Consider the following 23,502-nt stretch of genomic DNA (forward strand, 5'->3'; position numbering starts at 1 on the left):
CTATGCAAATTCATCTGATCTTAAGATCAGTTGAACTGCTGATACTTGGCCATCTAAATGAAAAAAAAAAAAAAAAAATGCTGTACATAAATAACAGATCATTGAATTAATTACAATCAAGATCGTTTAACACGAGCCAAAGTCAGTGCTATTCATCACAAATCACAAAAGTTTGACAATTGCATAAAAAGATCTGTGATTCAATATTGATCAAAAGGCCGAAACAACCTCAGCATATCAGTTTTGACAGAACTGAGGATCCACAATGAAGGTGACAAATTGTGACTGCTGTCAGTGGTGCCACTATGAAGACATTAATACATAATTGAAATATTGAAGATAGGTGCCAGATTTAGGGAAAACACAATTTGTGCTTTGTGGATGTTTCTACACATGGCAAAGAGTCAAATAATGATTTGATGATTATGAAAACAATGTTAATCATACGCTATCATCATATACAGTCAAGACCTTCACCATCATCGGAACTATATGGAGGAAGAATGGTGTTCTTCCAGTACAGTTCCAGAGAACCCAAGGATCAATGAAGCCGTTTGCTAAAAAACTTAATTTTTGTTTCTCCTTCAGTTTGTCAAATAAGAACATTTTACTTTTATTTTAAAAATAAATTACTGTCACTACAGGACAGTGAATATAACACAAAATACGAAAAAAATATACTTAAAAAAACATCTTATGCTGACTAGATTCTGAAATGAAACATTGCTTTTATATTGTAGTTAAGCATTTTAAAAGTGTGTGCAATGTGAACTCTTGAGTTGTGCCAACTATTGGCACACAATTTATAATGAACCACGCAAGTCATTACATGTCAAGTTGTTGGTTGCAGTTCAACATCACATAATAAAAAAAGCATTTGTGGAGTTCAAAGACTTTATTGAAAATGTATACATACACATTAAGGACCTCCACGACTTCCTGTGGGCTCTGTCTCTGCCCAGCACAGGGAAGCACTTTTGAGAGTGCACACATGTAACTTTTAGTTACACGTCTTCTGGACATGATCGTTTGGCATTTCTGTGAACAATAATTATGTGCCCCCCAGTTGTCTGTTAGTACAGAATGAACAAAAACTAATTCTGCTTGGTCGGCCAAGTGTAAGGGGTTCCTCTCAAACTTACAGACCCAACTTTAAGCAACCCAAAAACTGCCCAGTTTAAGGGAAGGTCACATGTACATCTTTAACAGAACATCACAAACCCTGATAGCCGACACAAAACAAAACATACAGAGCTTTAGCTTGTCCTTGTGTGCATGAACAGGAAGGTTGCAGCAGTATTTAAATAATAGCAGAAGTAGTCTAGTGTAATTAATGAGGTTTGTAAATAAAAACTGTTTGGATGACAAAGGAATATCAGATGATCAGTGATTGTAAAGTCAGAGAGAAGGTATGACAACGCTCACCACACAAAACCGTCAACTGGTGAAACAAAACAAAACGGGAGTGTCTTGGATTATCACAAAAAAGCCACACAGAGTTGGTGACAGGCAATGGGATTGTATTGATTTCATTATTATGGCAGTGCTGGACAGGAACAATGACATAATTTATAAATAATATGCCAACAACTGACTCCTGAACAGATGCAACTACAAAGTAAAAAGCAACAGAGGTAAAATATACCAATGACAAAAGCACCAGCTTAAAGTGGTGCTCAGTTTGTTGTTGTAGCCTTTGAACCAATCTCTCCAAGATATCCCCTTGCTGGTTGGAAATACATTTAAGGCCAGATTCTTCTGATATTCCCTAGTCCCTTGCAGTATGACGAAAACTTAGGCTTCCAGTTCCAAGCCCAGACCCAGCTTGTGGCCTCCAGCGTTGATGTTCTTGCCGTCGACCAGGCCAGACAGGGTGAGTTTCACACCTGCGCAGGAAAAAAGGAACCAACATTAGCCATTGTGCGTGCTAATAAAACCTTTCTATTCTAAAACACAGGTCAAACCTAAGAATCAAAGCTAACTGGAAACATAAGCTATTAAGTGTTGCTATAAATGACTCTATTCTAGGTCAAGTCATTTATAGTCCATCTGCTCAAAAGTGAAGCACTGTGTGGGAAGACGAGTGTTGAGCCTTGAGTTGTGATACAGGAAATAGACTAAAAATAGAGGTAAATAACTGTAAAACTTCCATTAACTGAAACATTTAGCAAACATTCTTAAGCTTTCCATTAATCTGTAAACCTGAACTTACCTGGTCTAAGAGTCTGGGTGTATCCAACACCAACAAGGCTATTGTTGTTCACTTTAGCCTATGAGGGGAGGGGGGGGAAAATGTTGTCAGTTGTTGAGTTGACAATTTACAGTTACATTTTTCTTTTGCCTCATCCACCTGGAGTCTTAGCTGCACTACTTACACTGATGGAGGCGTCCTTGTCCAGCTGGTATTTGGCTGCAATGCCGAAGCGTGTGCTGTTGCTACCAGCGGTCCATGCCAGGTTGACTGCTGTCTCCAGCTTGTCGCTCACCTTCTGGTAAATGGAGCCTCCAAACTCAGATCCATCATTGCTTTAAAAGATCATAAGCATGTGACAAAGATTACACACCACAAGAAAACTAACTAGAGCATTTCTGACTAAACAGGTTTTTAATTTTTGTCTTCAATAGCTTACTTGTTCAAACACACCCAAATGCTCTCCTGGGCTGCACATGTCACAATGGGGAATGTGTCACCGTAGCAACCTGAGCTGTGTGTAGTTTTTCTATTAGGTCTTATTTGTTTTTAGTATTGTTCCTCATGGCCCTTTTAAGCATTTTTCATACATTTGTATATAAAATTACAATACCATGTTAGCTGAGGATTGTTTTGTAACTTTAGGCAACATAAAATACATCACATGTTCAAGTATTTGACAACTGGAAGGAATTCCTAGATCAAGTTAAAAATAAGTTACATGCCTCTGAAATACTGAACTGAATGTTTTATCCTGACCATGTGCAAGTTAGATGGTAAAAATCCTAACTTTATATGGAAAGTTTTCTACTTACACATTGGTATGCAACTGGAAGTCTCCTGTCTTGTAGCCAATAGCAAAGTTGTTCTGGCTCATCTTGGATTTGGCAGTGTCAAAGGTCATCTGGTAACCGGCAAGCCATCCCTCGTAGCCAACGACAGCAGCTCCGTGGATGGTGGGGCCAGCGAAGTCAAAGTCGACATCACAGCCCAAGTTAACGAACTCACGCTTGTAGGCGGTCTTAACTTTGCCACTCTTCTTGCTGTTGATGAGAGACATGGTAAGTTGATTGCTTAATTCAAGCTGCAACAGTTAGTCAACTAATCAATCGACAGAAAACAAAGTATTCTGATAACTGACTATATATATCTATATATATATATATATATATATATATATATAACTGACTATTATATTTTTATATAAATGAGACAGAAAATGTAATATCTTTGGGTTTTGAGCTGTTTCTTAGACAAAAACAAATAACATTTGAAGACATCACACCTTGGACTCTTGAAGACCATGATTAATCGAGAAAATCAATAAAAATAATTGTTATAGTTGTAGATGAGCTATTAAAGCATTTGTAGAAGGGTATGTTTCACATTTACTTTAGCATGCCGTTAGCCCATTTACCATGCTACTACAAGGCCTTTTAAATAACAAATCTCGACAAGTTAACATGCAGAAATGTGTATTAAAAAATATTTTTCGTAATGTCTGAACGCAATAAAACCATAAAAGATCTCAATCACCTGCCTGGAATTAAATCAGTGTTAGATAACATACAGTCTATGGCTTTAGTTTTATGATCTCAGAGATAATGCCACACCTTGGCTCTCTACCAGCTGTCAGCTTGAGTAACCGCCATTATGAGAATCTTGTGTTTCATTTTTGACAAGCATTTGGCTAAATGCTGGTGTTTTGTTTACCAGCCTGACCATGATACTGAAGCCTCGAACATGATGTCTCTTCATAGTCGCATAACTCCACCCTCAACATGAGGGAGGACAAGCTTCCTCAAGGCTGTGTGCCATACTGTTTGTGTAATTTACACCTAACAGAAAGCAAAACAACTGGGACTGCCAGAGCATGAGGGCACACTAGTTAGGCAGATTTCCATCTTTCAAAGTGTAATAATTTAAGAAATAAAATGTGAAAAACCTAACAGCAAATCATATTTATACATTACAACAGTAGCTCCATATAGGGACATGGGTCAGATGGCCTGCAACGACACTTGTCAGAAGCATGTGCAGCACAGATCAGGTTGCCACTACTAGTCTTGTAGAGAGGCAGCAGGCAGAGCAGACTATGTTGCTTAAAAGGTGAAGTGTGTAGAATTTAGTTGCATCCAGTTGAATAGACTTTGCAGAAATTGAATATAACACTTATAACACTCACATAAGTATGTTTTTAATTAGTGTATAATCCCATTTCAAAAATAGGAATCATTGTGTTTTCATTAGCTGAGTCCTTTATATGTAGATAGGGATCAGGTCCTTTTTCATGTTGCACCGCCATGTTTCTACAGTAACCCTGAATGGACAAAACAAACACTGGCTCTAGAGAGAGCCTTTTGTGTTTTTTACAGCCACCATAGTTTGGAAGCTTGGAAAGGGAGGGGTTTTCAGTTGGGTGCAATCTGTAACCTCACTGCTAGATGTCACTAAACCCTACACACTGGTCCTCTAAGCATATTGACCAATCAAGTTCAAATAAAATTCACATCAAACATCTACAGTATATTTTCAGAAGTATGTCTCATGTTTTAAGTAACAAATCTTCTTACCCAGTGTTTGGTGAGAAGGTTGTATCAAAAGTCAACTTCAGTCCCTTGGCAATCTGTGAGAAACAATTACAAATCATTTGACATTAAAAAATAATGTCACAGGTAGGGAAAATAATGTTGTAAAGACAGTTTTAGATATTATTAAGTAACGAGTGTAGAAAATGTTTGAATATTTGCCTCACCTGATCTTCAACTGTGATTTCTGTTCCCAGGGTGTTGTCAGTGTTCCACTTCTCAGTGAAGGTCAGGCCATATTCTGACCTCTTGTATTTAGTTTCCAGGCTGCCTGCAACTTTGCTGGTATCAGTGTTGGAGGAACCAGAAGTTTTGAATTCCTGCAGGAGACATTTTTTAAAGAAATGACAACAAGATAAATGTAAAGACAATTTACAAAGCAACAGGTTCTCTCAGTGTTCTGTCATATTTGCAACACTGGAAACAAAGCATTCAGGTCAGGCTGAAACCTGGACTTTTGTCCTTTGGGAGTATTTTTACATTGCTTTCCTATCAAGGTTTGGAAGTTAGACCTCACTTAACATGGACATCTGATATAAAAGAATACAAACGACCTCTGTATTTTGTATGATTGGAAACTTTATTCCCAAATAAGAGTTGTAAACCATTTGTTTCTGAGATACTGTGATGCCTATTTTTAAATGTATATACTAAACAAATAATCATAAAGATGGACATTAGATTAACTGATATGGAAAATAATCACAATTATCAGCCCTTAAAATTAACATGGCCGAGTGATTACATATTAAGACTGGCACATTTACTGAGGTTAAACTCCACTGTTGTGGGTGGTGGCTAGCTACCCTACAGCGGACTATGCCAAGTCTGCCTTTCCAAAAACAGAGCCATTAAACAGGAAGTGTCAAAAATAAATTATCAACTAAACTTTCAGAATGAAAAATCTACATCATCCTGTGTGACTTCAATGCATAGTTTTATCACTTTAATGACAATAGAATAAACCTTACCACTCCACTGTCTGACTTTGTCTTGACATCAAGCTTCACCAAGCCAAATCCTGAAAGAGATCAGTTCAAACCATTTCAGAAATGCTTTACAATATCAACTAAACTTGTCAGTAAAAACATATGATCACAGTGGTAAAATTGTAGGAAACCATACCATAGCCTTTGTTGAAGATGTCCTTGGCAGACTTGCCCAGATCAGCATATGAGGGAGGCACGGCCATTGTTTCTGTAGACAGAAGAAAAATAATAAGTTCTGATTACTCTCCTGACCTATAATGTATTTCCAATAGACTGTGTACATTTTAAAAACACAAAAAATAGAATAGTTACATGGTGATGTTAACAGCCGCAAACGCAATTTCTGACAGTCGAAACTAGTAACATATTTGAGTGGGTGTTTTTGTAGGAGGATTTTATAAATATCAAATACAATATGTACTGTATTGTATTATTTCTCATTATTTGATTTGTGGACAATCTGACTAGTCAAAATCAATTTGTTCTGTAGAAAAATAAAACTGATTCTCATGTCAATTGCAACACTATATGTTGTTGCACAGTTGTCACAACTATTGAGTGGTCAGATAAGGCCTTACATTAGTGGGTTTGACATGTATAACCAATAACCCACTGCTGTCCTGTGATGACAGGATACATGGGCCTTCCTCACTGCAGACTGGCCTGCACCTCCTGTACCAGTCAGCTTTTACTGCAAAACTGTAGAAAAAAAAAACACCCTCTACTACACAAACCCTTTACTCCAATGTGGATCGGTGTACAAATATCAATCAGTCCAATTTCCAAATCTTATCTGATTTGCACAATCTTGGTTTCACTTTGCATTTGACGCCGGTATTGCAGAGCTCCAGGTAGTCACAGCAACAAGCCTGCCTGACAGCCCGTGAACAAGGTTACACCGAGGGAGAGGAGCCATTTTGCCGCACTGGTGTGCCTAGTTCAGGGCCTGCTTCTTCTTATTTGACTTCTCCACGTTAGTTGGCCTGCACTGCCAGGCGTGGCGAGGCACATGCCGGTGCCAATTAGCGGGATGTGTTAATTATCTGTGCTCACTCGCACTCCTGTGAACTAGGCCGGAGGGAGGATAACATAATGTTCGCTGACGTTACACAATAAAGTTAACATTTTTCTCTAGATTATCTCTGCAGCTACATAAACTATTTCTTCAGCAACACTAGACATGTAACACAACGCAAAGCTGCCCTGTTTTTCAGACATGACAAGATTTTTTAATACATTTCCAGCAGACATGTGTCAGACGCAGCGTGCCGAGTGCAGCTAGCTCAGCTAACTTGGCTAGCCTGCAGAGTGCCGGTGTGTGTAAAGCAAAGCTAGGCCGCCGGTTTCTAGTCTTATTGAGTTTATTAACAGTGTCACAGAGTTTAAAATGAGTCTCTTACCGGTAGAAGATGGGGCTAGCAGGACACTAAAAGTGACTTTAAAAGAGATGTTCCTCACACCGCACGGCCGAAGGAGGCGTCACCGGTTGGAGGGCGAGCTGAAGGAGACTGCACCGCAACTGAGTTCAGACCTATCACATCCCCGAGGAGGACCCGGGCCGTTCAGAGCTGTGCCTGACTAGAAAGACTCTTACGTCACTCACACTAGACGTCAGGATGAGTAATACTAAATCATAAACTGAAAAAGAGGATCTTATTCATGTATTTTGTAATTGCTCATTTTGTGTTTGGATTTTGAGGGTTTAAAAAAAAAAATCAAAACATAAGATTTGTATTGACAAAATAAAATTATTTATTTATACCTTTGTTTTATTTATTTTTTATTTATGAACTGGAATGACTGGTTGTTTGTATATTCTTTGGTTATTCTATTGTAGCCTATATTTTGTTCAAAAAATAATAAAAAATGTAATTTAAAAAAATCGTCGTTGATGTTTCAAGTCAAGCCTCATATCGGTCACATGGACTTCACTCATCAGGACAGGGTTTTTCCCATGAAAGACACCTATATAACATAATGTTAATCATTATGCCATAACCAATCCACCCGGCTTATTGTGCCTTAATAAAATACTATTCTGTGTACAATACAATACAATACAATACAATACAATAATAATAATAATAATAATAATGATAATAATAATAATAATAATAATAATAATAATAATAATAATAATAATAATAATAATAATGATAATAATAATAATAATAATAATAATAATAATAATAATAATAATAATAATAAATCAAAGGAAAATAACTTTTTAGTCTGATTTTCATAGTGTTCAATACCACTAATGTTACTCACTGTACTTACTTATACAGGCTATGTAATGTGTTTCTATGACAACATGAGAAGTGGGGATGAAGGGATTTTGAAACCAAAACGTGGCTCTCTGTGGACAACATGCATGGTGGTGATGGGAGGAGATGGGCTGCACAATAGTAGGTCTGAAACATAGAGTGCATAATTACAATTATATGAGAAACACAGCTAACAGTCTGATTGGCTAGAAGAAAACAGCAAGAAAGATCACTGTCAACTTTGGTCACATCAGGACGGGGATCGAAGGGATTTTGAAAGTGTGGGACAGTGGAAGTGACAGAAATAGAACAGAAGGAAATACAAATGTTTACCCATTGTTTTTAAGGGCAGAGTATGATGATAGAGATCCTTAAAAAACTAAGGCCAATGCTTTATTTCAATAAGGAGAGATCAATTTAAATTGATTAACAATAGTTGTGATCAGCAACACAGATATGCATCCTGGCATCCTGGGACCCACTGCTATCATTCTGCTCTCAGGCTCCTCTGAGGGACATTTTACCTTCTGTGAGAGACCAAACTGTAAGCAACAGGAAGGCTCCTCACATGAGGAAAGGTAGCCTTATTTGCCCAAAGAGAAGAATTAACTTACAAATATTCGTAGTGAGGTAAACAGTAGAAATATTCAGGCAATATGTTTTGAAGCCTTGCTTCACCATACAAAAATCATATGACCACCCCAACAAGGCCTTGTTACATCACACTCATATCAGGGAGGTGTCACACTTGTTTTAAATATCTAATGCACTTCTCAATCTGGCACAGTATTTTAACTCAGAGGTGCAGGCTGTGTAAAAGTGATCAGTTGTTATAATATAAACCAACTTTATCATAGTTTCAGATTGATTACATCCACATAAATGCAACACTGAGAGTTCCCCAGCAGATGACGCCATTTTCCAGTGATTGAACAGTAAATAAAAGGAAACGTTTTTGAGACGGTTTAAATATAAGTTACTGAGCTTTCCAGTAGTCTGTTATAAATGCATTACCGTATTGACTGCAAAAACTCACGAGTTGTCTTGACCAAATCAACTGACTGAAAGGACAGAGCTGCAGAATCTGAGGTTTTACATAGTGTACAGTAATAGCTCATTGGATGTTTAAGCTATTGTTAAAACACAGTTTTAAATAATGTTACACAGAAAACTAGTTACACAGAAAAACTATCAAATTATACTTGTGATAGTGGAGGAGATAAGCAGTTGAAGAGAGTTTAGTAGTAACAGTTCCAGCTGTTCCTAAAGGTGCATAGAGGGACTAAAAAAGTTGAACTTGTTGGTTTAATGGTCTCATGCTGTCTTGATAATTCCCTACAGGTAAAATGGAAACTAATTGTTTAAAAGCAAGAAAAATGAAGATGATACAAGTCCTTACATAATTAAGCTCTTTGTGTGTTTGTCCATCCACAGCATGCACATATGTGCCAATGACATACACACAATTGTGCAAACTAGTCATACGAAAAAAATTGTGTTTTTAGATAATGTGAGGATACATTTATTTAGTGTGTCCTGTTCAGGCTTAGGTGAAAAAATGCCTTATTTTACTGCCAGCAGAGAGATGCAGTAGAAGTGATCCGGGTGACATTGTAGTTTATGGTCTGCATTTAAACCAAGTTACAGGCATGTCTGTATAATAAAAGTGGGCAAAACACTTCATAGAAAGTATGTGATAGTGTAGAGCAGCAGAGTAGTTTTGGCAAGACTTTTCTGTTGTGGCAGTTTAATAATCTGATACCAATTTTTATTTTTTTATTTTGTTAACTGTGGATTTATAATAGCTTAAATTGAAATGGATATTTTAAACATTATGCATTCAGCAGGTGAAAAATATAAAATGTCCTTTTTCCAATCAGTACTGAACATGTATAAGTGATACAGTGAGAAACTTTGGTCCTTTGTGCTTTTCATTGGCATCCCCCTCATGGAGATAAACATAGAGGAGATGTCAGTGCAGATGGTTGAATATAAATAAGAAGGGTTATATGTCCTTAGACCCACAAAACAAGGCCTTTAACCAAGCAGCTCACCATATGTACTTTTTTTCTTCTACAGTACTGTTTGTCATGAATGTCTTGAAATCTAAATTCAGAACAAGACTGACAAACTAATCATTTCTAGTTATATCCTTTATAAGGCTCTAAATTGTGTGTGTTTAATGCAAAGTCCTCTGACCTGTATCATGCAGTCTGAACTGTGATAATTGCTGTGTCTGCTGAAACAGAGGTGTGAGTCACAGCTTCAATAGGTGATGTGTCAGTTAAACGTGTTGTTGGCAAATGTAGCTAGAATCCAAAAGAAGACATTGATTAGTAGACTGTAATGACAATAATGAATCCCAATATAACTTCTGTATTAAAACAAAACAATTGCAAATCATTTATACTTTTGTATGTCACAATTGTATAGAAAATCTGTAATTACCAGTTAGCTCACAGTTACATGCATTGATATCTGAAATCTCTTTTGATACATAAATACCAGCTACTGCTCTCAGTCACAGTGAAAGCTACTCGTGACAATGGTCACATTTGTTCCATCTCTTGATCCAGACGACCTACTCACACAGGAGCTGCCCAGCTTGCACCACTTAAATTGGTTGAATGATGAAGCAAACGATGAGTAACATGATTGTACAATTTACAAAGTAAGTCAAACTTTATTTAGAGGGTTTTTGAAATCCAAGCGACAAAGTCCTTTACAACAATCAAAAGAAATCACAAGTAAAAACAAACAAACATAGCTATGGAGATGATGGTTGTTGTTTTTTTCTCTTTTTAAAAAAAAATGAAATGTTTTATTTGCACTGTAATGAAGTGCAATAGGAATCAAAACACAAAGTAATTGGACTTTCCACTTCGTACTTGTGCCTACTATTACACCATTCCCAGGCAGAGACTGTGGTTGTACTACTGAGCCAAATATGTACTGGAGATTTTTTTTTTTAATTGACATTAGAAAATCAGATACAGTAAATAGTAGGATCACACCTTTTCAACTCTGTTTTTGAACAACAGTCAGGTACCCAAATGAAGATTCAAACAGGTTTTCTACTTGTCACCATCCCTGCCATTCACATTGGATGTTAAAAGATCCCTTTCTAATGTGCTTTCAGTGTAAGTGATGAGAGACAACATCCATGGTCATTCCTTGATGCAAAAATGGATTCAAAAGTTTGTGTAAGGCAAACGTGAAGTTTTAGCCATTTAGATGATTCAAACTTGTTTGGGGAAATACAAAGAAGGAATTTGATGCAATATGTTTATATGAAGTTTGCATTAACTTCATATAAACCTATTTTTTGCACAAAACAAGGATTTTGTCCCCCATCAGCTACAGTCCCCTCCAAAAGTATTGGAACAGTGAGGCCGATTCCTTTATTTTTGCTGTAGAATGAAAACATTTGGGTTTAACATCAAAAGATGAATATGAGACAAGAGATCAACATCTCAGCTTTTATTTCCAGGTATTTACATCTAGATCTGATACACAACTTAGAAGATAGCATTATTTGTAACGGAACACCACATTTTTAGGTGAGCAAAAAAGTATTGGAACAGAAAGACTTAAAATAGATTAAAGTGAATAATACTTAATATTTAGTTGCAAATCCTTTGCCTGCAATAACTGCATCAAGCCTGTGACCCATTAACATCACCAAACTTTTGCATTCTTCTTTTGTGATGCTTTTCCAGGCTTTCACTGCAGCCTCTTTCGGTTGTTGTTTGTTTTGGGGGGTTACTCCCTTCAGTCTCCTCTTTAGCAGGTAAAATACATGCTCTATAGGGTTTAAGTCTGGAGATTGATTTGGCCAGTCTAAAACCTTCCACTTCTTGCCCCTGTTGTTTTTGCAGTGTGTTTTGGGTCATTATCTTGCTGCATGATGAAGGATCTCTCAATCAGTTTGGTTGCATCTTTCTTTAAATTGGCAGACAAAATGTTTCTGTAGGCTTCTTAGTTCATTTTGCTTCTGCCATCATGTGTTACATCATCAATGAAGCCTGTCCCAGAATGAGCCATGCAAGCCCAAGCCATGACATTACCTCCACCGTGTTTCATAGATGAGCTTTTATGTTTGGGATCATATGCAGATCCTTTCTTTCTCCAAACTTTAGCCTTTCTATCACGTTGGTAAAGGTTAATCTTTGTCTCATCAGTCCATAAAACTTTGTCCCAGAATTTTTGAGGCTCGTCTCTGTACTTTCTGGCAAAATCCAGCCTGGCCTTCCTATTCTTTTTGCTAATGAGTGGTTTGCATCTTCTGGTGTAGCCTCTGTACTTTTGTTCATGAAGTCTTCTGCAAACAGTAGATTCTGATACCTTCGCTCCTACCCTCTGGAGGTTGTTGCTGATGTCACTAACAGTTGTTTTAGGATCTTTCTTTACAGCTATCACAATGTTTCTGTCATCAACTGCTGATGTTTTCCTTGGTCTACCCGTTCGACATCTGTTACTTAGCACACCAGTGGTTTCTTTCTTCTTCAGGACATTCCAAATGGTTGTACTGGCTATGGCCAATGTTTGTGCAATGGCTCTGATTGATATTCCATTTTCTCTCAGCTTCACAATTGCTTTTTTTTCACCCATAGACAGCTCTCTGGTTTTCATGTTGGTTACACCTCTAACTATAACTAACTAAGTCTGCACAGGCAAAACCCAAATATAAAACTGAGCGTAGACATTCAGCGCTATTTAATGTTTGAATAATCAATTTAATAGGACACAACTGGGCAACAAAGTATACTTGTCAGTAATATGTTCCAATACTTTTGCTCACCTAAAAATGTGGTGTTCCGTTACAAATAATGCTATCTTTTAAGTTGTGTATCAGATCTAGATGTAAATACCTGGATATAAAAGCTGAGATGTTGATCTCTTGTCTCATATTCATCTTTTGATGTACAACCCAAATGTTTTCAGTCTACAGCAAAAATAAAGGAATTGGCCTCACTGTTCCAATACTTTTGGAGGGGACTGTATATTGGAAGCAAATTAGGCCAGTATGAACAGGGGGGATGATTAAAGCACCTGACACCTGACTATTGTACTAAGGCAGATGTCTAAACCACTTTTGGAGAAGCTTCACAGTGGCGTGATTTCAGCCATTAGCTACAAAGTCACTTCCTTAATTTTGTCAACTTTAGAGTCTACACTTCTTCCAATCGAACTCTTTCTTTTGCTCTGACTCAACATGAAAAACTGACACATTCACCACACCACATCTTTAACAATACAGTTTTAACACACCACTGCTGTGTCATTCTTGAATTCGAAGTAGCTTTGTGGTTTCAATCTTACTTGAAAAGCACGAAGAAGAAAGATATACTGTGTGTGTGTTTTCATGAAATACACCTGTGCCTGCAAGATTAATCCAAAGTGAACTAAAATACAACTAAGACAGAGCATGGCACATCACAATGATCTCATCAGTCTTGCTATACAGGATTAATGTCTTTCCAACTTTTCCTCTCATTCCAATGTATTCCAACTTTTTAGTGTGGGCCCACTGTGCTGTGCTCTTCTGGTTCAGTCTAATGAGAAAAAAACATGATGAAAGCAACAACAGAGATTCATTCTCCATATTAACAGACTATGTAGTATTCAATATGGAAGATTTAAAATTTTAAAGAAGATGTGAGACTTGAATTAAAACAAAATAACCAAAGAAAAAACATAAAACAGTAATAGTGCTTTGCATGTAATATTGGCTTAAAAAAGCAAAATAATTGTCCTTTCAATATTTTTTTTTAATTTAATTATGACAAATTGCATGCCATTTTTTTCCCTATTTTTGATTTGTTTTAATTGAGAGACCAATATGACTTTAAATGAATCACATACCATTTGATTTGCATCATCCCTTATAACAATGGTGCTGTATGTCACACTCTCTTTGGGTGTCTGTTCCTGCTGGATGAGAAAACACAGTCAAAGCGATACAATTTCAAGGGAAACAAATGGAGACAGACAATTTACTGTATTTAAAAAAAAATACATAATTTTTTTTGTCTGGTGTACCTTCTGGGCTACATGTTGATTATGAACAACGGTGGTATAGAGCACGTCAGGAACACTTCCAGTTTGTGAGCTCTATGAACGAACTCAAAAGGGATGAAGTCATTAATCTCATCATGCCATTTTACAATGAGTTGCTTTCCTCTTTCTTTCCGCTGCTAAAGTTCAACACATACATTTTAGAGGAAAATATTTTACAAAAACAGAACTTTCATTCCCAAATTTGCATTAACTTACGACAGACTTACTACGTCTTATCATCCTCCATGCAAAAATGGCAGCAAGAACAACTAACAATTGTAAGACCAGGGTAGTAATGACAATTTTCACCTGGGTGGACCTGGAGGGTAAATGCAGAGCTAGCTTATATTTTATTTTGAGCAAAGGGGCACACATTTTTGCACAACGTTAGGTTATAAATCAAATTTAAATGCATTTAAGTTGTAAAGAGCAAGGGACCTCTTGTGCTCATCTTGCAAGCTCCCTCCATCAGCCCCGGTTATGGTGGAGTTTGTGGGCTGGGCAGTACATGGTTCAACACTCGATGGCAAGGAGGAATGCTGGTGAGTGGTTGAATGTGCCCCTGTGAAGTAGATTACATTCATGGGATTCTTGTGTCCAATTTTTGGCATTCTATTTATAATAAGACCACTCATTTATGAAACTAGAAAATGGTTTGAATCATACTTGATGTACTGGGATCCATTGTAGTTGAGGGTAATTCATTAACAGTTATATGCACTGGCATCTGTAAGTCTCCTTTGGCACACAAGTACCAGCCGCTGCTCTTTGTCCTCAGTTCACTCATAGTCACAGCAAAAACATTGAAGACACTAGAATTGATGGTCACTGCTGTTTCATCTATTGATCCGGACTGATCTGTCACACAGGTGCTGCCCAGTCTGCACCACTCTGGGGCTTTTTTTAGGTTATTATAGTGACAAACAACAGTCACACTTCCTCCTTCAAATGATGTCATTTCCTGATGGTCCACGTACAGATTTGACATACCTTGAAAAATAAAAAATAAAATTCAAAAGTAGGTACAGTCTGATTTTCCTTCCCCACCAAATTGTTCACAGAAAGGATTTACAATGTGTTCAAAACATTTAAGGCATTTACCTGTGGTGACTGACAGCTGAAAATACTTAACGACATGAGAGATCATATTCCTCTTCACAGCACACCAGTAATGAGTGTCCTCATCTGTTATATTATTAATCGTCACAGTGAAGATTCCTTGATTTTTGTCATCAGAGATCGAAAACCTTCCTGAATTACTGTTTGGTGTGTTTGTGTCAACTTTTATACAGCACAATATCCAGTGAAGTCCTTTACACAAGTATTTTACATCGTATGTGTACTCTGGGTCATAGAGACATGGAATAGAGATGGAGCCTCCAACCTTGACTGAAACTTGACTCACTGTAATAATTTCACTGTGAATTCCTGCCAAACAACAGCACACACATATTTTGTAGCAATGCTTTCAAATACCTCGTGTGTATCTGTCGCATCACACATTTCATTAAAACACAATATTGATCATTTTAAATTAAAGGCTAGTTGTCATTTTAAATGTAAAACTCAAATTGTATCAGTCAACAGCAATATAAATAAATACAAATTCAACTATCATTAATGCATGGCATTCTTATTAAGACTTCGCTGACTTACCCATGAGTCCAGTGAGTATTAGGTAAGGAATAAAACTCATGTCTGCATCAGTGCTTTAAGAGACAGAGCACTTACAAAATTACAGTGGGTGACTGTTAACTGCTGTTGCTTCCTCATTTTTCAAGTATTTCCACCGTATATAGGCTCCACCCTCTACCGGACTTACGTAATACTCTCCTCCAATCACATGCGCTCAATCGCTCCCCGATATTTGCATGTATGTAGCCGACCAATAAGGATGTGCTTACCAATTGCGCGTCTCACACAGTAGACAGCGCTTTGCTGCCGCTCTTATCATCATCACCCCTCCCGTCAGATTTGTCCAGTCTGTCTCATACATGACACAATCAACCAAAAAGCCACCACTTGTTAGATTCTCAGCTCGAAAGGATCACAAACACCCCCAGACTGCACCATAATGATGGCATCAACCTCACTCATCTGTGTGATGACCTCGAAAAACTCACCATGGATGACAAGAAAATAGAAGTAGGCCTACTCGAAAGCATCAGGAAACACACACACTTCATTATATGACAGCTCCCCTTGCAATGACTCACTTTTCAATACACATATTAGAGGAATAAGGGCTGGCAAAGAGGAATGAATTCAACAGCTCAATGAGAGCAACATAACAGTGGCTTCTGTAGACGAAACTATTGTACCCATAAAGTCAGGTAGTTTATTTTGGTCGCTAAGTTCAACTAGGTTCAGGAAAGAAAGAAAAAGATGATGTAATTATTTATTTTAATATCTACATCCTGAGCATGGTCTCCATGCTAGATAAACATTTAAACAAAACAATTCATCTCAAGAAAGACCAGATGTATATCTAAGTATCTTTATGATATAATAGGCAAGTTTTATATATCATATCCCTTCTCTGAGGGTGTCTCTGTCACACTGAACTCGTCCTGCAAACTGTTCATCCTGAGACTCTGGGACCTCAACACCCTAATGTATATGATATAGGACTTTGTCCTTTGTGATCAGTGAAAAGTTGACAGAAGATGTTAAGTGAGGTGGAGGAATTGTCAGGTTTGGTTGTAAACATCCATTCCAGTGTGATGTTGTCGTTCTCCTCTGCCTGATAGGAGGTCTGTGTCACTTTCACTATTAGTGTTCCTGTTGAGACAGAGAGGGGAAGTGAGGAGTAGACAAAACTGAGGCTGCAAAAATAAAGGGTTCAAATATGCTGCAGTATAGAAAAGGTGATATATGAATTATGTTTCATGATTGATGTATGAATGATTGATGATCATCATGTATCATAACATGATACAATAATGACTAACAAAGGAGCAATAACTGAATAAAGAACACTCTCCATAATTGCAATAAGGCATTTTCCCACCTTTAGCAATTTATGCCATTGTTATCACCCATAGATTAAAGATGAAGGTCATGAAATCTTAATTAGTGAGGCTGAAAATGTATTTTTTTAAATGGATAACAGCAAAGTTGTAAACTAACCAACCAGACACTGGAGGTCAGGCTGATGAGCAGAAGGATCCTACAGATAATCTTCTCCCTGTGAGAGGAGATGGAGGAGAGGAGTCATGAAGACATGGTCAAAGTTCAGTCATCACAGGTGTGAGAGGGAAAATCTACAGAGTCAAACTTTGGCAATGGATTACTCAAAACGTACACAGTGAAAAAAGTTAATTATATTTGTGCATAGTTTAAAGAAGTAGCCTACTTAATCTACCACCATTATACGTTTCATGAAGTAGGCTACTTATGGAAGACAGTAAAAGCTATCAAAGGCAATTTCCCCCAATGTGATGAAATTTAAAAACAAGATCCTGTAAGTCAAAATAATGATTTAGTAACTCAAAATAATGACATAGGGCTGATTTCCCAAACAGGAATAAAGTCTATCCAAGACTAAACTTGTTTTTCAATGGATATTTTCACATAATCTTGTCTTTAGTCTAAACTCTCTTTGAGAAACTGGACTTTAGTATCGCAAAAGAATGATTTAGTAACTACTCTTTAGTAAAAAATGAGATATCTCAAAATAATATAGGCCTAGTATCTCAAAATAATGAGAAACGTTCTCAAAATAGTGACTTGTCTTATTACTTCTTAGTATATCCTTGTTTTGAAATAGTCATTATTTTTGAGATAGTATCTCATTATTTTGAGATGTCATTATTTTTGGGTAAATTTCTTATGTCTTACAGGATTGTTTCTCCCCCATCACATTGGCGGAAGTGAGCTTCGATAATAGGCAGTCGATAGCAGTAGTGCAAGTAGTCTTACAAGTAAATGCAGAGTAATTTACTGGTGGAATTACTCATTATTTCTAGAATTAATTATTCCAAAATTATGGTTAGAGTGATAATTAGTAATAGTATTAGACAAGAAGTAAAGAAAGAAGACGTTTTTTTCCTGCTTACACCACTTGGAGGAACCATACTAACAGACCTCACTACAATGGCCGGCCGAGTGGGTTGTTTTCGTCGACCTTTAATGACGTATTTATGTAACGTTGTGTAACTGCGCGAAATACGAAGTTACGCGGACACAGGAAGAAACCCTTACATATTCAGAGCTATTTTCTTCTCGTCGGCCGACTCTCCCATGGAGTATGGGAAGGAGAGAGTGGTGGCTTTAGTAGACATGGACTGCTTTTACGTGCAGGTGGAGCAGAGACTGAATCCAGCCCTGAAAAACACTTCCTGTGTGGTAGCCCAGTACAAGACGTGGAAAGGCGGCAGGTGAGTTTCTGACACAGAGACACAGTAGATATGATCAATGCAACTGATACCGATATCTACTGCATAAAACCCCAAAAAACAAACCTCTTTGTCTCTCAAAACTCAGTTCAATCAGGCTTTACTGTCATGATCTCTATACAGGACCAATACAGGGTCCACATATTTGAGTTTTAAGCAAGGCAAGGCAAGGCAAATGTATTTGTATAGCACATTTCAATAACAAGGTTAGTAAGTGTTTTACACAAAACATACAATGCATCAAGTCAGGATATAAAAGCCACACATGGCAAAATAAAAAAGACACTTAATTACGCTTACTCACTGCCTTCAGGGAATTTGCTTAGATGTCACGAAGATGGCTCTTGGGTCACATGATGATAAACGAGAGTGAGATAGCACGCACACTAGTCTTGTGGGTTAAAAACAGGAAACACCTGTAACCAGTGATTTCTTTTTCTGTGCAAAATAAATGACTCCTTTCCCAGAAGTCACAAAGCTGTGAGTTGTCATCTTTGGCACAAACACAACATGGTATAGATATACTTATAGAATTCTGCAACAACAGTTGGTTATACATGGGGATGAGAATCGTGACCCCTGTCTTGGTCCATGGTGGATACTGTGACTAGCATGAATAAATGAATAGCATGAGGCTAAACAGTCATTACCTTTTTAACGGACTGTAAAGATTTCTCTCTCTCCAACACACAGTGTGTATACAATCAGGTGACACCGTACTCCGCTTGTGTCCATTCAGTTGCATGGACCATTTCAGTTGCTGTCTCTGTGTTGGCAACTCACTCGCCTTCTTCTTTCACGCTACAGGTTTGCCTTCAGATGACAAGATAACGACCCTGTTCTTATTGTTTGTAAACATGACACAAAAACTATACAGCTCTCAATTTCATATCATCCTCTGTTAGTATCATAGCTGTGAGCTACGAGGCCAGGGCCCATGGTGTCACCAGGAACATGTGGGTGGATGATGCGAAGCAACTGTGCCAAGATCTTCAGGTGGCACGAGTGCGGGAGTCTCACGGCAAGGCAGACCTGACATAGTATGTGCTAATGATGTACCATGTAGTCTCTACAACTCCAAACTTACTCTTTGATAGGATTAACTGTACATATGTTATTGTAACACTCCCACTCCTGTGACCAGTTATAAGCTAAATAACATACTTGTCTCTCGACAGTTACAGGGAGGCGAGTGTGGAGGTGATTGAGGTGATGTCTCGCTTTGCTGTGATTGAGAGAGCCAGTATTGATGAGGCATACATGGATCTAACTGCTGCGGTGCAGCAGAGACTGAAGAACATGGCAGGGAAACAAATAGAACCTCATCTGCTGAGAACAACCTACATCCAGGGTTACCCACAAATTTTTGCAGACCAGCAGGTGTCTGCAGAGGACATTGTGTTGGATAAAGGTAGGTTATACCCAAATGTCCACAAATCAATTACTCAACTAAATGTTTCAGCACTATACAGAGAAAGCTAGTGTTGAAAAGTGAATAAAACGGAGACCACAGTAGTAATAGTAGCTTAATGTTTTCCACACAGAGGAGCAGAGGTCCAGAGGTCTTCAGCAGTGGCTGGCATCCACATCTGTCCCCCTGTCAGGAGAGCATGACTCTGCAGAACTACGGCTTACTATGGGGGCAATCATTGTTGAGGAAATGAGGGCAGCTGTGGAGGAACACACGGGTTTCCGCTGTTCAGCAGGGATTTCGCAAAACAAGGTGGGATAAACTGACACTGGTTTATTCCTAATGTGAATATAACGATGTGGTAAAAGCTGTGGTTATATTTGTGATAATTTTTTGTCCCCAGGTATTGGCTAAACTAGCCTGTGGCCTGAACAAGCCTAATCGACAAACTATTTTGCCATTGGACTCTGTGACAGTACTTTTCAACTCTCTGCCAGTTAGTAAAATGTGAGTTCAAAGTGCAGCTTGCTATTAATAATATATTCAAATTACACTCATGTTTTGATAGATAAGTGTATAAACAGATTTTGATTAACAATATACTGTAACTCTCATATTTCTTATTTTGCCTGCGCAGCCGTAACCTGGGGGGTAAGCTGGGTACCTCCATTACAGAAACTCTGGGAATAGAGAACATGGGTGAGCTGACCCGCTTCTCTCAGGCCCAACTGGGACAGCACTTCGGAGAAAAAACAGGGTAAGGCCGACCAAATATTAATGTAAAATACGCAAGTGTCATAATGTGACTGGCGATAATTTAAATTGGACTTGACTTCAATTCTGAGCATTTAGTTTGTGTTTGATCTCCAACTGCATCCATCATTGAACCCTTCTGCTTTTGCAGTCAGTGGCTTTATGACTTGTGTCGGGGGATTGAGTTTGAAGCAGTGAAACCCAGACAGCTTCCCAAGTCAATCGGCTGCAGTAAAAACTTTCCTGGGAAAACATCTCTGGCTACAAAAGAGCAGGTACTGGCCGTCAGTCTATGTTCATCCTGTGTTATACTGGGGTATAAAAGCTATTAGCCAATCAGTGTTTTATTGTTAGTTTCATATTGACTGAACAGTAATGTAACACATGATTGTAATATTGTGAACAAATATGCATTCTTCTATTAAGTTATGATTGTTGTGATTGTTTTCATGTAAATAATTAATTAACTCTGTGCAGGTACAGTACTGGCTTCAACAGCTGGCCCTCGAGCTGGAGGAGAGGCTAACCAAAGACAGAGAAGTGGTGAGAAAAAGCTTTGTGTGGTTGTGGAATAAAAAAATGTTTTTAAAGTTATTATTGTAGCAATGGTATCTCTTCCTTCTATTGAATTTCACATTGATGTCATATAGAGTAAATATAACTGGGTTTTACATTAATGCTAGTGTAATTTCTCACCATATTACAGAACGGTCGAGTGGCTAAATTGTTGACAGTTGGTGTACGTCAACTGGGGGACAAGAGGCCGAGCAGCTTCTCTCGCTGCTGTGCTTTAGCGCGCTATGAGGCATCCAAAATATCCAGTGACAGCTTTGCCATTATCAAGAGTCTCAACATGGCAGGAAACCACCAGGCAACATGGTAATTAGAGGATAAAAACATATTTAAAGTCATTGGTTGTTTAATCCTATGCGATATATCACACTCTCTCTTGCTTAATATCCCCAGGACTCCACCCCTCACCCTGCTACATCTCTCAGCTAGCAAGTTCAGTGACGCTCCATCAGCAGGTGGCATAGCTGGCTTCCTTTCCAGTGATGTCACTTCAACCCAAAGTCTTTTTCCCACCTCCCAGATACCCGTGCAAGTGAAAAATGAGTCCACATGCAAACAGCCTGGCATCATTCAGTCTTTTTTTCAAAAAGCAGCTGAAAAACAAAGACAGAAGACTACAAAAGGAGAAGGGGAGGATGATGAATATGCAAATACCACTGTATCTGTCCCATCATCCTCCTCTCATAAAACCTCTGCAACTGATTGTCAGCTGGAGACAGACACCAGTTGCCACGTTTCTTCCTTCAGTCTTTCTTCTCACTCTAAAAATGGTTCAGCAAGCCCTGGCATCTCCTCTTTCTTCCACAAGAAGACTGTTGAAAGAAGCTTACAGGCTGCAGCCTCAACCTTGAGCATGCTGGAAACGGGACAAAAGCCTGGGCCTATCAATACAGAACATCCTGAAGACACTGTTATGTTAAGCCTGCAAGTAAAAGATACTGATGTAAAAGATGGCGCAGGGTTAACATCCCACCAGTTCCCATGTGAAGAGTTAAAGGATGAACTGGACATTGAGGCAGAGAAAAATCACCAACCTTCCACAGTGGCCAGAGAAGACCTGATTAACTGTGATCGCTGTGGTCAGGAGGTGTTAGTCTGGGAAATGCCTGAACACAATGATTATCACTTTGCCCTGGACCTTCAGAACTCACTCTCTGCATCCACAGGTTCAGCAGCTGCCTCTTCCTCTTCCTCTAGTGTCTCTCTAACTCCTCACAGAGTAGGAGCGTCGACCCGGGGTAAAACAAAAACCAGAGGCCAGTCAGGACCTCAGCCGAAAAGGCATCGCTCCCAAGGCGGAAATACAGGCACTCTGGATTCTTATTTTAAGAGAAACTGAATATGAGCTTTAGATCAGCATTTTTAAATCAGTCACAAATTTGGTAAATACATGTATATCATAAACATGCATTTGCTAAAAGACGGAAAGCCATACTGTTACAAGATCTCAATTTGACCTGTATGAAATGATAAATGATGATGGATGTGCTGTATTTTATATGGATGTCCAAGAATTAAAGAAATAGTTTATTTAGATGCTTTGTTTTATATATGTCGTTCATCATAAGAGGAAAAGCTATTTTAATATTGTAATCCAGAGTTGGAAAAGATACTTTTCACATCTTGTTGTAATATCTTGACATGCCACCAGATGTCACCAATTAGCTAAATATATGGCAGGAAGTTTTGTTTTCTTAGACACCCAAGCATACAGAAAAAGTGTGCTGTGAGACAAGAATGTGTATTTGAAACATTGTTGAATGTAAATGTCCCCAGGAAGTACAGATATATTAATACAGCTATAGGTAAATTTACTTGTCAGTGTTTGTTTGTGGTAGGCCATAGCTAATCTGAGCAACACAGAGCACTGGCCCCACAGGTGATAAGGCCTGCAGAACTGTCTGTTCCATGTGGGCATTTGACTAAGTCTCTTAAAAACATATAATAAACAAGTCATAGAGCTCTCTTTTATTACTAAGATCAAGCTTTATTCAAAAGAAATGTTAATTAGTCTTTGATAAAGCATCTGTCTGGTTCATTTAGAATGCAGTTATATACATAATGTAGATGGGTGTGTTTGTCCTTCAATGATTGTCAGTACAAGGAGAGAAATTGAACCATTGGTTGATTGGTTTGTTCATACTTTTTTTCTATAATGGTGAACCTGTTCAGTAGTATGCATTGAAAGACAGCTGAAAGAGAAACATATTCTTGCATTGTCTTGCATCAGCCAGGGAGCAGATTAATTAAATTACAAATAATTTTACAACTCA

At 38.1% G+C, this 23,502-nt stretch overlaps 3 protein-coding genes across 3 annotated transcripts; 1 reads left to right on the forward strand and 2 right to left on the reverse strand.

Moving 5' to 3' along the window:
- Positions 1–876: 876 nt before the first annotated feature.
- Positions 877–7,295, reverse strand: vdac2 (voltage-dependent anion channel 2). The gene is made up of 9 exons (XM_062430892.1): positions 7,169–7,295; positions 5,905–5,976; positions 5,751–5,800; positions 4,947–5,099; positions 4,765–4,817; positions 3,007–3,234; positions 2,376–2,526; positions 2,213–2,270; positions 877–1,886 (listed from the first exon to the last, which is right to left on the reverse strand). The coding sequence occupies exons 2-9, from the start codon at positions 5,969–5,971 to the stop codon at positions 1,795–1,797; spliced, it is 852 nt and encodes a 283-aa protein (XP_062286876.1). The 5' UTR covers positions 5,972–5,976; positions 7,169–7,295; the 3' UTR covers positions 877–1,794.
- A 6,256-nt stretch (positions 7,296–13,551) lies between these two features.
- On the reverse strand, positions 13,552–15,755 carry LOC133992314 (polymeric immunoglobulin receptor-like). The gene is made up of 8 exons (XM_062431031.1): positions 15,752–15,755; positions 15,197–15,523; positions 14,771–15,085; positions 14,534–14,657; positions 14,405–14,414; positions 14,078–14,149; positions 13,901–13,969; positions 13,552–13,590 (listed from the first exon to the last, which is right to left on the reverse strand). The coding sequence occupies exons 1-8, from the start codon at positions 15,753–15,755 to the stop codon at positions 13,552–13,554; spliced, it is 960 nt and encodes a 319-aa protein (XP_062287015.1).
- Positions 15,756–18,289: 2,534 nt separating this feature from the next.
- Positions 18,290–23,331, forward strand: polh (polymerase (DNA directed), eta). Its single transcript, XM_062430504.1, has 10 exons — positions 18,290–18,474; positions 19,398–19,532; positions 19,671–19,903; positions 20,037–20,215; positions 20,307–20,410; positions 20,541–20,660; positions 20,808–20,931; positions 21,134–21,199; positions 21,363–21,535; positions 21,623–23,331. Exons 1-10 carry the CDS (start codon positions 18,338–18,340, stop codon positions 22,566–22,568), a joined length of 2,217 nt encoding a protein of 738 aa, XP_062286488.1. The 5' UTR covers positions 18,290–18,337; the 3' UTR covers positions 22,569–23,331.
- The last annotated feature ends 171 nt before the right edge of the window (positions 23,332–23,502 follow it).

The sequence above is a fragment of the Scomber scombrus genome, chromosome 12 (assembly GCF_963691925.1).
Source record: "Scomber scombrus chromosome 12, fScoSco1.1, whole genome shotgun sequence".
Lineage (NCBI taxonomy): Eukaryota > Metazoa > Chordata > Actinopteri > Scombriformes > Scombridae > Scomber > Scomber scombrus.

Coding starts and splice junctions, on each gene's coding strand:
- vdac2 (XM_062430892.1), bottom strand. CDS start 5,971: ATGGCCGTGCCTCCCTCATATGCTGATCTGGGCAAGTCTGCCAAGGAC. Junction 3,235..4,764: donor ACCTTCTCACCAAACACTGG/GTAAGAAGATTT, acceptor TCTCATCAACAG/CAAGAAGAGTGGCAAAGTTA. Junction 1,887..2,212: donor CACCCAGACTCTTAGACCAG/GTAAGTTCAGGT, acceptor TTTCCTGCGCAG/GTGTGAAACTCACCCTGTCT.
- LOC133992314 (XM_062431031.1), bottom strand. Junction 15,086..15,196: donor TCAGCTGTCAGTCACCACAG/GTAAATGCCTTA, acceptor TTATTTTTCAAG/GTATGTCAAATCTGTACGTG. Junction 13,970..14,077: donor ATCAACATGTAGCCCAGAAG/GTACACCAGACA, acceptor TTTCTCATCCAG/CAGGAACAGACACCCAAAGA.
- polh (XM_062430504.1), top strand. CDS start 18,338: ATGGAGTATGGGAAGGAGAGAGTGGTGGCTTTAGTAGACATGGACTGC. Junction 20,932..21,133: donor CTCTGGCTACAAAAGAGCAG/GTACTGGCCGTC, acceptor AACTCTGTGCAG/GTACAGTACTGGCTTCAACA. Junction 21,200..21,362: donor TAACCAAAGACAGAGAAGTG/GTGAGAAAAAGC, acceptor ACCATATTACAG/AACGGTCGAGTGGCTAAATT.